The sequence below is a fragment of the Ursus arctos genome, unplaced genomic scaffold (assembly GCF_023065955.2).
Source record: "Ursus arctos isolate Adak ecotype North America unplaced genomic scaffold, UrsArc2.0 scaffold_20, whole genome shotgun sequence".
Classification (NCBI taxonomy): Eukaryota; Metazoa; Chordata; class Mammalia; order Carnivora; family Ursidae; genus Ursus; species Ursus arctos.
Window position 1 is genome coordinate 31,578,470 of NW_026622875.1, and position 13,664 is coordinate 31,592,133.

The 13,664-nt window shown below is 50.4% G+C and overlaps 2 protein-coding genes across 6 annotated transcripts in view; one reads left to right on the forward strand and one right to left on the reverse strand.

Annotated features, from left to right (window-relative positions):
- CAPN7 (calpain 7) overlaps nucleotides 1-1,722 on the forward strand; it is a 40,426-nt gene extending 38,704 nt beyond the window's left edge. For both annotated transcript variants that reach the window (XM_026496987.3, XM_044383395.3), the window contains 2 exons: nucleotides 389-481; nucleotides 569-1,722. In XM_026496987.3, the coding sequence (XP_026352772.1) occupies nucleotides 389-481; nucleotides 569-713 (238 nt within the window). In that variant the 3' untranslated portion in view covers nucleotides 714-1,722. The remainder of the gene's footprint in view (nucleotides 1-388; nucleotides 482-568) is intronic.
- A 758-nt stretch (nucleotides 1,723-2,480) lies between these two features.
- Nucleotides 2,481-13,664, reverse strand: part of SH3BP5 (SH3 domain binding protein 5) — a 68,878-nt gene continuing 57,694 nt past the window's right edge. For all 4 annotated transcript variants that reach the window (XM_057315850.1, XM_057315848.1, XM_026496988.4 and 1 more), the window contains 5 exons: nucleotides 9,592-9,722; nucleotides 8,390-8,432; nucleotides 7,461-7,680; nucleotides 4,401-4,661; nucleotides 2,481-3,914 (listed from right to left, as the gene is read on the reverse strand). In XM_057315850.1, coding sequence (XP_057171833.1) covers nucleotides 3,709-3,914; nucleotides 4,401-4,661; nucleotides 7,461-7,680; nucleotides 8,390-8,432; nucleotides 9,592-9,722 — 861 coding nt within the window. In that variant the 3' untranslated portion in view covers nucleotides 2,481-3,708. The remainder of the gene's footprint in view (nucleotides 3,915-4,400; nucleotides 4,662-7,460; nucleotides 7,681-8,389; nucleotides 8,433-9,591; nucleotides 9,723-13,664) is intronic.

Sequence of the window (13,664 nt, forward strand, 5' to 3'; positions counted from 1 at the left end):
AGTCCTTCCTTTCCCTACTGATTTGGAATGTCATGTCTACCATATGCTAATTACTTCTGTAAATTCAGATTTTATTTCAGCGCTTTCTCTCTCCTTCCACTTTTTCTGCAAATACAGTATCTTATTTAAATTTAACAGTATTCTCTGAGAGCCTGTGGCAAAAATACAGTTTCTTCTAAAGTAAGTTTATAGCTTCAGTTTAAAAATATAAATGGTATCTTGTATAATTAAGAGTAAAAATAGTATATGCGTGTGTTTCAGAGTGGTTTCCTCTTCCTAAAGCTTTAGAAAGCACATACTTGATTTAATAGTATATCTGCACTTTAGTTATTTTTAGGTATGTATTGGAGACTACTTAATAACAGTAATTGTTTCTTTTTATTGCTAGGCAATATAGCGTTGGATTTGAGGTTGTAACAGTGTCCATGGTGGGAGATCCCGGTCCCCACGGCTTTCAGAGGAAATCTAGTGGTGACTATAGGTAATGTTGGCATTTTGACTGCATCTAATATATACTTTTTGTGGCATCGTCTTCTGTAAACTTTGTTCTCATTTTCCCTGCATGTAGGTGTGGGTTTTGCTACCTGGAATTAGAAAATATACCTGCGGGGATCTACAATATCATTCCTAGTACTTTTTTGCCTAAACAAGAAGGACCTTTTTTCTTGGACTTCAACAGTATTATCCCCATCAAGACAACACAACTTCAGTGATGCAGCTTTCAGCATTTACTGGATTTTATACTTACCAAACATCAGCTCTTCAAATGGGGACAGAAGTACTCGGGACACTAAACAACCAGAACAGAATTAAATCTCTAAAAATGTTACAGTGGGATCTGGTGCTCAAGTCACAGTGTTTAGAATTGTATATAGTCAGAATTACCCTGAATCACTCAGAAGTACTATTTACACAGTTGTGTGTGTATAAGGAGTTGGTCTGCATCGAGGGGCCACATTGAATAATGGATCGTGGAGGACTGATTAAAGGCTAGGCTCAGGCAGCGCTTGTACGATGCCTTTGCTGAAAGAGAATAGAGACTAGATAAGGGACATGACTTATCCCCTCGCTGGGTGGAACAGTAGGCTGGTATAATATTCTGAGATATTTATATTCGTCTTTTGGCAGAGCATGTTGTAAGTTAAACCTGCTTGTGTTGTGACTCTCCTGTACATCTCGGGCAGCTAATTACCAAATGAATCATGTCACCATAACAGATGTTAATTGTGTTATGATTTTTAATGTTTGTTGCCCAGGTGTTACGAAAGAATAAAGCTTTAAGAAGTATTTTAACCTAGTTAACAATGAAGGTTGTTGAACTTAGGTACCTGTCTCCCATTAACTCATGTAAAGAGAACTGAGATATAGTCACTATTGCAATTCTTATTTTTTATCAGGCTGAATGAAGGTAGTAATCTGAGACACTGAAGACAGACATTATAATTTAGTTTGTATAGTCTTAAAAATGGTAACACTGAACAAAATACAGTTGAAAATTTAATATATGATAATTGGGGTTGTATTTGGAGGAAGTGCCAAGATACTACGGCCGTGTATAAATTCCCAGTTTACATAGAAATCCAGGAGAGCAGAATGATGCTCGGGACTTTAAACCTCTGAGAACAAGGTGGAATTTTTCATCGTCTCTACTTTATAATTATCACAACTTATTTTGTATTTCTACTACCTTTATTTGAAATAAAATCTTTATACTTACGGAAACTGCATAGTTTAACCTAGAGAGATTATTAAAGGGCTTCATCTAGTACGTTCCATCTAAAAGAACTCATTATTTACATGACCATTCAGGCTTCAGCAAATCTGTTTCATATTCAGGATGGTGGTTCCACTTTGGTAAATATTTAGTGCTTTCAATTTTGGTGGATTAATTAATTTTCTGTGGCCCTTTAAAGAAAAATTTAGATACGATTGGAATCTTTTCTATTAAAGATATTGTACAGGATGCAAACAAGACAGACCTAATTCCCGCCCTCAAAAACCTAATGGAGACCTACAGTTTAATCTAATACTGAATTCTCTTACAATAGAGCCACGGATATGGTGCTACAGATAGAAAAACAGTCTGAATGTCAACTCGATGCACATTAGAATCACCTGGGAGAGCTTTTTAAAAGTTCAGTACCTCAGGTGTACCCCAAATTCTGTGGGGCTCTAAGACCAGAGAAGAGCCGGCTTCTTGAAGCGCCCCCGGACAGTGCGGTACAGCAGAGACTGGGCAGCACTCCCGCACAGTCACCTTGTCTTCGTCCCCCTAACGCCGTGTCTCCTCACTGCTCAGCTTCGGTAGCAGCGGCAGAGTTCTAACCCAAACCGTGGTGACTGGGGCTTAAATTATTAGGATCCAGGACCTTAACTGGAAATTAGGGCAGATGACCACTGCGTTCCATGCTCTTCCTGGTGCCTAGAATGGAAGATTTAGGCAACATCAGAGTTTACTTGAAGACACAAAAAGGTAAACATTGTCTTCAGCCATTTTTATTACACTCAAGGAATTAAGACAAGTACAAAATAACCTAGTAATTAGGATACTGGTCATTAAAAAAGGAGAAAACACTACAGTATGAAGAGATGATTTACAAATGACTAAAATATACAAGCTGTGTCAGGATTAACAGACAACTTGAAATGGGGTTGCTTTTCTTTTAGAAATGCTAAGTTTTCTTAACAAAAAAGGACAAATAAAATACAGTGCTCTAAATATGTGTAACCATGAAAACATTAAAGAAAAGCAGTCTTAACACGTACTACTATTAGCATAACAGACTTCTTTGCTTCTATTTAACAGCCTGTGCCAACACATGCCTACTCCCTTTCCTAGCTTTAAGGAACAATTCCCTCTAAGAAATACTAATGCAGCATAACCCTTAAATAATTTATTTTTAAAGTCACAACCTACAGAGAAATTGACACCTTGTCAGTCTAGATATAACAATGGCAACCATTCTTCACATGCACTTCTCTTAAGTCCCCTGGCTGGTAGGATAAGGTTTATGCTACAGACCGTCCTCCCCCACAGCCACAAATCATCTTCTATGGTATGTCCCTCCCATCCCCACGTTGGCATTCACCTTTCCCACCCCAAAAAGTGCAGTTCATGGTAACCTTTATAGAAAATGGTTCTAATGGGTATCCCAGCACATAGGCTTTTTTAAGAAGCCCCTTCTGAATACCAGAGGTGATTGTGTTCTTGGATTTTTTTTTTTTTTTAAGCCTTCGCTGGGTCAAAAAGGTATGTTCTGAATATTTGAGTTTTTGTGTTTTTTCATTTCGGTCCCCTGGGATATAAAGGAGACACCATCTCCGTCTTCCCAAATTGAGGGTAAGAGAAGGAAAAGAGAAGCAAGCTGTCGACCCCAGTCTGGCTCCGCTTCCCAGCCCCTTTCCTGGCTCGGCTTCTTTCACAGGAACTAGTTATTGCTTCCATAACACTGTTACGGGTAATATTCCACAAAGGCTGTGACCCTGGCCACAGTCCACCACAACAACGCCTCCGCTCTGAAAAACAAACCAGCCCAAGAGCTCTCTCCCAGAAGAGCACTCTTCAGCCCTCAAGGTCGCAACTTCATCAGTGCAGTTGAGAGTAAACGCTTCAGATTTGGCATATAGTAAATGATTATTGGCACAATGTTCTCCATACAGCTTCGTGTATAAATACTGCTCTGCACTTGGGCCGGGGCTCTGGACGGATCAGCCGATCTGCACCATCTTTCTGTCGGCACTGAGCCCGTCTCTCCCCTTGGAGCACTGGAGGGAGAGCTGCTTCATCCTGCTCTCCAGGGCCTGGCCCTCGCGGGCGGCGCCACTTCGGCTCTTGCCGCCGCCGCCGTTGCTGAGACTGCGGTTGTTGTTGGCTTTGTCACTTGTTTTATTCTCTGCCCCTTCTGCCCTGTCTCCTGGAGAAACGGAAAGATCATTAAGTGAGTACTGGCCGTTCCGAGAGCCACGTGGGCCCAAGCCAACGCGACCCTCCAGAATCTGCCAGGGTTGCCCGACTGCCCCTCGCAGAGCGTCCTCCGGCACCTGGTGACAGACTGCTTTTGTTGCTCCAGGCATTTGATATATTCCTTATCTTTAGAGGGGGCTGGTTCCACCCTGACAGCCGGAAACAATCTCTAGCTCGTGCTCGTCAGGAGGACTGCTGGTGATGAAGGACGCAGAGCCCAAGCCGCCCTGTGCAGCAGCGGTCAGGAGCAGAGCCAGAAAGCCCCAGAACAGCAGCCGGCGTCTCCGTGATCAACACTGACTGCACGTGCGCAGCCCAGTGACGCAGCGCTGCGGGCGCCGAGACCTGGCGAGGGTCTAGAACAGTGCGGAGATCTGGCTGCCGAGGCAGGGCGTCCTCTGGCCCGGGCACTACTGGGGAGAGGGCTGTGACTCACCTCGTTCCACCTCACACTCGGGGGAGGAGGCTCCACTGCACTCGCTGCGAGGGCCCAACACCGGGAACATGATCCCAAACTCCGACAGAGACACGGGGCTGGGCAGGTCCAGGCTGCCGGGCCGCACGACTGCGGGGAACTGGTCAGGCATCTCTGATGGGCTCGTCGGCCCCGAACTAAAGCTGGATACCGACTGGGTTTCCGAGTCGTCTTCAGACACGAAGTTGCTGCAGTTGTCATCTTCAAAGGCCTCAGAGGCCACTAGAGGGAGAGAGAGAGCGGTCAGAGGTTCCTTAAACCCTCCAGAAGCGAGCGCTGCTGGCCAGCAGCCGGACACGGCCCGGGAACTGCAGAGTCCTTGCCACCGTGGGGACCTGATAAAAGGACTGACCCTCCCAAGTCTGCATGGCCAGACTGTCCAGCAACTTGAAGGGAAGCAGTTGGGTCCCACGGATATTCAGTGTCCTTCCGATAACCTTAGAACTCCCGCCCCAGAAGTCCGTGTCGACTACCTAAAGACACTGCCTAAAGGTGGGGGATGAGTCAGCCCCAGATCGGGGGCTTTTCTGCACCCCAAAACCCCAGGCAGATCCACACGTACAAAGGAAGAGAGTGGCCCTTTGTGATGCACCCCGAACTGAGCCAGTCAGACGTAACAGCTGCTTCCATGCAGTAGAAGGAGCTGCTGGAAGCATCAGTCCTGTGCGGAGGATCTGTGGGGACTGTGTGACCTCCGGGTAACTTCCGATCGCATAAAAGACACACCATTCGCTGCAAAAGGACAAAATTCCTTTACAGTGCTCTTACCTTGTGCCTCACTCGTTTTGTGGATCAGAATAACAAAGGCCCAGAGGACAGGTCATTCTTGTGGTTTGAAAGCCACTTCCACCTTTAACTATTTTCCCCTCAGCCTGTACACAGACCTGCTTATTAGACCTTTCCTATTCTCTCCTTCCCTCCTCCCTCATCTTTAAAAACAGCCTTGGTAGCGTCCCCTGGAGGACTACCATAAATGAAAAGTACTGTAACGCTGAGGACAGAAAACGGGCTCGAATCTGAATTCAGATCCTGTCTCCACTTCTTTCTGTGTAGGCTTGGTCAGGTTACTCACCTCTCTGAGCTTCATGTTCCTCTCCATATGAGAGGATGGATATTAGAGTACCTCACACATACTGACAATCAAATTTTAGTTTCCTTTCCTTTCCTTTGGTCCTGGCACTTAAACATTTGTTGAGTGAATTTAAAAACTCCGGAGGAAGGACCTTGGGAGAGCACCAACAGGGACTATTCCACAGAAAAGGGAAGAAAGGAAGTGTGCAAACAGTGCTGGAAAGGTTTTCTTGATCAACCTCAAGGGAAAACTGGACCATTTTCTTTCATCATACACCAAGAAAAACTCAAATGGATTAAAGACCTAAATGTGAGACCTGAAACCATAAAAGTCCAGAAGAGAGAACAGGTAGTAATTCTCGGACATCAGTTACAGCAGCATTTTCCGAGATAGGTCTCCTGAGGCAAAGAAAACCAAAGCAATAAACTATTGGGACTACATCAAAATAAAAAGCTTCTGCCCAGTGAAGGAAACAACAAAACTGAAAGGCAACCTACAGAATGGGAGAAGATATTTGCAAGTGAAATATCCAATTAAGGGTTAGTATCCAAAAAATATAAAGACATTTATACAAGTCAACACAAAAACAAATAATCCAATTAAAAATGGGTCAAAGACATGTACAGACATTTCTCCAAAGAAGACATCCAGATGGCCAACAGACATGGGAAAAGATGCCCAACATCACATATTATGAGGGAAATGCAAATCAAAACCACAATGAGATATCGCCTCACCCCTGTCAGAATGGCTAAAATAAAAACAAGTATTGGCAAGGATGTGGAGAAAAAGGAACTCTTGTGCGTTATTGGTGGGAATGCAAACTGGTGCAGCCACTGTGGAAAACAGTATGGAAGTTCCTCAAAAAATTAAAAATAGAACTACCCTACGATCCAGGAATCGTACTACTGGGTATTTACCCACAAAAATACGAAAACACTAATTCAAAGGGATCCATGCACCCTTACGTTTATTGCAGCATTATTTACAGTAGCCAAGATACGGAAGCAGCCCAGTGTCCATCAATGGATGAACTGCTAAAGAAGATGTGAGATAGATACATACGTATCTAATATATATATATTAGATACATATAATGGAATATTATTCAGCCACCAAAAAGAATGAAATCTTGCCACTGGCAATGAGGTGGATGGAGCTAGAGAGAGTATTATGCTAAACGAAATAAGTCAGAGAAAGACAAATACTGTATAATTTCACTCATATGGAATTTAAGAAACAAATGAGCAAAGGAGAAAAAAAAAAAAGAAACCCAAGAAACAGACTTAACTACAGAGAACTGTACCAGAGGGGAGGGGGGTGGGGGATGGAGGAAATAAGGGATGGAAATTGAAGAGTATACTTATCATAATGATAAAGGAGGGAACACAGCAAATGTATATCGGTTTCCCAAGGGGTGGCCCTGGGAAAAAAGGTCTCCACGGTTAGACACCAATGAGAGCCACCATTTTCAGACTTTCTGGGTGCCTGCCATTATTTCATTTAACCCCAACCTCCCCTCTACACAGTGGGCACTAGGTGCTCATACTCCCCACTTTACAGGTGAACAGTTGAGCCTTTGCCCGCATCGTGTACTACGGGGGAGCCAGGATTTGAATCAAATCTGCGTGCGCAACCCCTATTCTTCAGCAACCCTCTCCCTCCCGGCGGTACTTCTCAGAGGCCTGAAGGTTCTCATACGTACTCTGAATGTCAGAGAGGGTGAAAGTGTAACATTTCCCAAACTCATCCACCACAGAATCCTGACTCTGAGGAACACTCAGTGGCACCTTGATGAATACAGTGTTCCACAAAACGTGGGATGCCACGAGAAACGGCCACCTCTCTGGCCTGCCCAACTCTGACACCCTTCCATGATGGCGAGAGCCCCGGAAGCAGACCACACAGGCTGCGTCATCTCCCACTTGCACACGAGCCCCAGAACTCACCAGAAACGGCATCTGGCTCAGGCTTGCTCCCTGACAGGTCCTCCACAGACGTGCTGCTGCCCTCAGCCCCCACGCCGCAGCCCCGAGGCCCCATGGCGCTGGAGCGCCGCCGCTCGTGGATCTCGTCTGAGATCATCTCCAGGTTCTTCAGGGCCGTCTTGTACTCGCCTTTCGCCAGGGCCAGTTTGGCCTGCAGGTCATCCACAGTCTTCTTCAGTTGCTGGTCAGGAGAACAGGAGGCCCAGTAAGTGCAGGCAACCCTACTGGCCTTGCGAGGCTTCTGGACGACAGGTTCAAGCATAGTTTCTGCCCATCACTCCACTCCAAAGATGTCCCCAAGACATGACTGATGGCCGATTTCTCTTACCCGGCTATCCGCACACCCGATAAAAAAGCCACCACCAGCCCCAACTCCCATCCAGGCGACAAAGTCAAGCTAATAGCCAGAAACTACCACTGGCAGAACGAACCCCATCAGAGAAACAAGAATGGTGACAAACTCACACACAAGTCCCCCTTTCTAGCCATCTGGTCCCTTGCACTGTGGTTCTCTAACTTGAGCTTGCATCAGAATCCCCTGGAGGCCTCTTGAAAACACAGGTGGCTGGGCTCGCACCTGCAGTTTCTAATTCAGCAGGTCTGGGGTGGGCTTGGGAATCTGCACTTCCTAAGCGATGCTGATCGCAGGAACCACGGAGAACCACTACCCCAGTACAGTACAGAGAGCGGCCGAACGGCAGGCTGAGAGCACTTCAGGGACCACCGAGGCCCCAACCGAGACCATTTCGAGACCTGAAAACTCAGTCAAGAATGTGTTTCTCTCTCCGCTCTCCTCTTGTAGCAAATATGCCATGTGAAAGCCCGCCACATCAGGTGGGACTTTGCGGAAAAATCCCATCAACAGCAAACCCAAAGGCGGCCACACGTACCTCAAGCTGCACGTAGTACTTTGCCTTGAGTTCAAAATAAGGCCTGTGGAAGATACAAGGAAAAACGCTAAGGCCGAGAGAACACAGTGAGCCCAGGGGACAGCACAGGGCGTACCAGGGGCACCAGCTCTGGCTGGCAGGCCATCCGTCCAGGACGTAGTGAACTCTGACAAGGCCATGAGATGAAGAGAATACTCGTAGCTCTGGAGCCTGATGGATACACGTGCCAGTCAGAGCTGAGCTGACCAAAGCCCCGTCTCAAGACCCGGGAACCCACACACGTGAACACTTATCTCCTTGCACCCTGGTTCACCTTCCTCTCTGGGAGGCGGTTCAAGGCCACACAGGGCGTGCCCAGCAGCCACGGCAGCCCGGATCCCCTTCTCCTAAGGAGGAGATTGCCTCCCTCACGAAGGAAAAATAGATGAGGCTGGAGGGGAGGCTGCCTCAACACACGGGTCACCCGGGGAAGGGAGAAGCACCATTCCTCCCACACCGAAAGGATGGGGGCTCAGACCCCTCCTCCTGGATTCCGTCCGGGACCACACGGATCAGTCTGCAGACGCAGCCAGGTCGTGGGCAAGAGAGAGGACAAATACCAACGTTCTACTAGACCCCCTGTTCTGGGCCGTCAAAAGACCCTGGCTCTTCGTAGCGGCTTTGGTGTCGAGCGCTGAGAGTAGATCAGTGCTTTGTTCTCAAGCTGTTCACCCCCGGTGAAGCTCTTTGAAAGCCTGGAGGCCCAGCAACTGTGAGTGAAGCAGGGGCTTGTCCCCAAGATCATTACTGTATACAAATATACGGCAGTCGTGAGAGAAGCGTGCAAAAACCTCCGCTAAAACCAGTCTTGCACACATTCATCACACAGAGAACGTGTCTGTGCGCACAGCTCATCCCCATTATGCTGACAGCCAAACTGAAGGACAGGCTTGTCCACATTGTCCACCACAGAGCCAAGGGCACAGAGTTTCCCAGAGCCCAGCCCCAGGCCCCCGCCAATGAGCCATGCAATGGTTTGCTTCTAAATTCCTTTTTCTGTCTCCTGGGTCGGTCACAGCTGGAGCAGCACTTCCAGCATCTGGGGGTTACAGAGAACTTGGGGGGCTCTGAGGAGGCGGGTGCATGGCACATAAAGGGTGGAGAAGATGTCCAAGAGGAGGACAATCACACACGGGCCCGGGAACCCACACGCGCAGACTCACTTGGACTTGTTGATGGCCCTCTTGAGTTTCTTCTCCAGCTGCCGCATGCGGCCCATGGCCGCGTTGTACCTGGCCGCCGTCTCCTTGTGCACCAGCTCGCTCCTCGTCTTGGTCTGCTCCGCCTCCATGACCTTCAAAACACAGCAGGTGTCAGCCTGGCCAGACAGTCCCTTGATGGGCTATTTCCTGTACCATTTTTAATAATACTCTTTGAGGAAACTGTGGACAGACTAAGATTAAACTAAATTCCAAATAGAAGAGGAGTGCTTTTCTCTGTTAACCTGTTTTGGAAAAGTCTGGTCAGGTGAGAGAAAGCAAACTGGCTGTGGCAAAGCCTGGGAAAGAAAACAAGGAAAAGCAAAAATCAGAGAAAAGTGAAACATTCTCTGATTCCAATCGATGTCCACTTCCTCCTGCTCAGCCCTCCTGGCACGAAGTAGCCACTGTGGACTCCTTGGCTCCTGCCTTGGCGCAGGGGCTGACAGGCACGCAGATGGGCCAACAGCACTAGCAGGGACATCGAGGAATGGGGAGACCTCGCACAACCAGGCCTGTCCACGTCGGAGTGGCAAGGCAGTCCCCGTGTCAGCTTGTTGGCCTGTTCCCAAACATCGTGCATTAGCCGGGGCACACAACTGAATTCAGGATCCAGAAGGGGCAAACTTTCCATTTAAACACATGAATATCAAGTCATTCAGATCAGATTCTGAGGTTCACAGACACACGTGACCAGAGACCAGTCAATGTTCTGGCAGGAAATTCTGGTGGGGACATTTCATTGAGCCTGTTGATAAAAATGAGTTTATAACCAACAACCAGGGCCCATCGATGGCCAAAACCAAAGCGGCTGAGACGCGCATTCCCAGACACCTGGTCCTTTCCTCCCTTACATAAGCAAGCAGGACGAGGCCTGCCTTGAGGAGAGAGGAGGAAGGAGACACACGGCAGTTTAGGCCACGTAACCAGCCTGCCAGTTCTTTCCCATCTTCTAGATACAGCTCACACCTGTGTTAGCGGATGAACTGCAGAGGCCGGAGCGAGGCCAGAGGGCTCCCAGGAGCTCAGATGCCAGCAGGACGATTTTGGGGAGGCACCGCCACGCCTTTAGCTTGGGGCTGCTGATGCTCTCCCAAACCCCTCCCGTCAAGAGCCAGTCGGCCCTGAGAGAGCTTAGTTATGCACTTGCTCGTGAGGAGGATTTTTTAAAAGTGTCAGGGAAAATGGGGAAAGACTCAAAGGCGCATCACACACTGCTGGGTGTCCCGGCTCGTGTGCCCTCCCCGGTCCCCTCGGCCTTTCACTGTCTTGGGGCCGTTTCACAGCCCCGTCCCTGCTAGCACTCAGGCTGTACTGCAGGCGACTCTTATGCGAGAAGCGAAGGCGGACCGCGTCCCGGAGGAGCCCCTGCCTGCCCCGCACGCTGCACGCTTGCCAAGTCCCGTCAGCACTGCCGGTTCTCGACGGGCGCGTTAGCATTCTGTTACGTCTTACCAGTTTCCTCCTAAGTTAGGGAGTTAAACATATAAACAAATATAAATATAAAACATTCAAAATGTTATTTATCAGTTATGCTTTTTCCTGTTTAAGAATATACGGATCTTAGCAAAGGCTTTGATGCTTGAGACACTTTGAAACAACAGAATCAGAACCACGTCAGAGAAGGGAAGTACGACGGGCCTGATCTGAGCGGGCGGGAGGTTTCGCGCTTGCTGAAATGACTTCTCCGCCAAGCCCAAGGGGCTAAGAAGCTCTCTCCCTCTGCTTCAACACCAAAGATTTCACAGTTTTGAAATGAAGTACACAAAAACCGTCCCATACTTGGACGCTTAGCGGAGCAGCGGTAACTCTTCAGTCGTGACTTGAATCTTAAGCATTAAGGATTTGCCGGTGTGACCTTCCTGAAAACTCAAAACCCTAAGTCAGTGAGACTGTGGAGAACTGTGGCATTACGATCGGATGTGACACAGGGCTCCTCTTTAAGGAGTGGCGTGAAAGCATTTTAACTAGACCGATTCATAAAAAGCTGTGATTCGTGGCGACGGCACAGGAAGAGCCCCCACAAGCAGCAGGAGCCACACCAGCTGCACACAGGCCCTCGTCTCTCTCAGTGCCTAGTCTGCAAAACGCAGCCAAGTCTGTCTGAAATTAAACGCTCAGGAAGCTCCGAGCACTTGGCAATATTGCCAGTGAAGACCCAGGAGGCGGCGCGGCGTGCGTCACTGTCCCCTGCTTCACCCCCTCAGGCCACGTCGGCCGTCTCCCATCCCAACCTGGACCCCCACATACAACCCCCAGCTCTCAAAAGAGACCCCCTCCAACCCCCAACTCCTCTTTCCACCTCCAGGGAGAAAGTCAGTGAGCCTGCCGCCGTGGTTGCATGGTAACCAAGGAGCATCCCCCAACTGCAGCCCAGCATCAGGCACGAGCGATGGTGGGGGAAGGGAAGGGCAGGGCGGCCCAGGACCAGGGGCTTTGCTAGGAGGCCGGAGCCCCAGAGAACACCAGCAAGCCACAGAAGAAAGCAACCAGGAGGTCCCTTAGCGCCTCACGGTAGCCACAGGTTGGGCTGAGCGACCAGACGGGCAACTCAGAACTGGGGTACACACTGCCATTGCCCTGGGCCTCCCGGGGCCACCCTTGCTCTCCTCCAAGCCTGGCTTGACAGCTGTCTGGTCCAGACTCTCATCTCTGCAATGGGCTTTTCTTTTTACTCACCATCATCACCACCTATGGTGCGCACCCACAGTGTGCACAGAGACGCTGGCGACCAAGCCGTGGGCGGCCGGCCTCACCGGTATAGATGTATCCAGCAGCCGTGGCCGCCACTCCAGGCAGCATGGGATCCGGGCTGTGGGGAGGGCCGCAGCAGCTCAGGGGGCTCGACAGCAGGGGCGGCACGTGAGCGGGCTCTTCGGGATGGGCAGCCGGGGTAAAGGACGTGAAGGGCGGAAGGACGGCTGGCTGCAAGGGGCTTTATCAGCAGAGGATGCGTCCTTCCCGGTGTCCACACGTCCCAGAGCCCCATCTGCCACCCCCGGTGGGATGAGCAGGCAGGACTCAACAACGGAAGACAAGCAGGGCTCAGCTTCCCACCCCCTCTCCTGCATCGGGAGGGCTCCTGAGGGAGATAACTGTCCAATGGGAACAGAGTCTCACACTCCCGCAGGATGGCTGAGAACCTTCTCCCCAGAGAGGGCCCTGTCCTGGAGATGACCTGCCGGCCGTGTTCGCTTCTGGGCGCTCCCACCTCCTGGGCTGTCCCGAGTGCCCAAGAACTGACCACCGGCTGGGGCCCAATGGCAAGGTTTGAGGCTTGCCTGCCCTGAGGGGTCTGCTACTGGACAGCCACAGCTTCGAGACCCGGGCAGGCGAGTGGGCAGCGGGACCTGGAGGGGACATGCAGGCCAGCAGCTGCCTGTGCTCAGGACCCGGGGAAAGACCCAGGTCTCTGCCTCTCCTCCTGGGTCAGCAGCACAGAGAGAAATGTGGCTCCGGGGGTGCCAGCCTGGCCACATCCTGAAAGCCCAGGGCAGGCAGGCAGCTGGGTCCCGAAGGCCGTAGGGACCCTGCTCGCAGCAACCCACAGTGGATGCTGCCCCAGCTGGGCCGTCCTGCCTCAGTAGCGCCGGCACTGAACGGGCCTGCCAGGCCCCAGGCCGGCGGACATCCCCCGGCATGGCTCCTCACACCTGCGGGTCTGGCCTCCCCAACCCCCTGCAAACCCCAAGGCACTCCCCGCTTACTCCACCACCCTCGACGTCCCAGGGCCGAGACTGGGGCCCTCCTGTCCCCAGGGAAGGCGGTTTCGTGGTCTCCTCAGCCAGCCGGTTCGGGCTGTTTTCGGGTTCTGCGGCATCCCCGGGCGCGGGGGCCCACGGAGGTGGTTTCTCCCCGCGGAGCGGGAGGCGCGTACCCAGCGATGGCTGTGCACGTGCCTGTGCGTGTGCCCCGCTGCAGGCCTGGAGCCCCGCCCCCGAACCTAGGACGTGCGACTGGCTCCGTGCCCTCTGCTCTCCAGAGGCCGCCTGCAGCCTGTCCGTGAGCAGGTAAATGCCTCCCCATTCCCAAGTCAC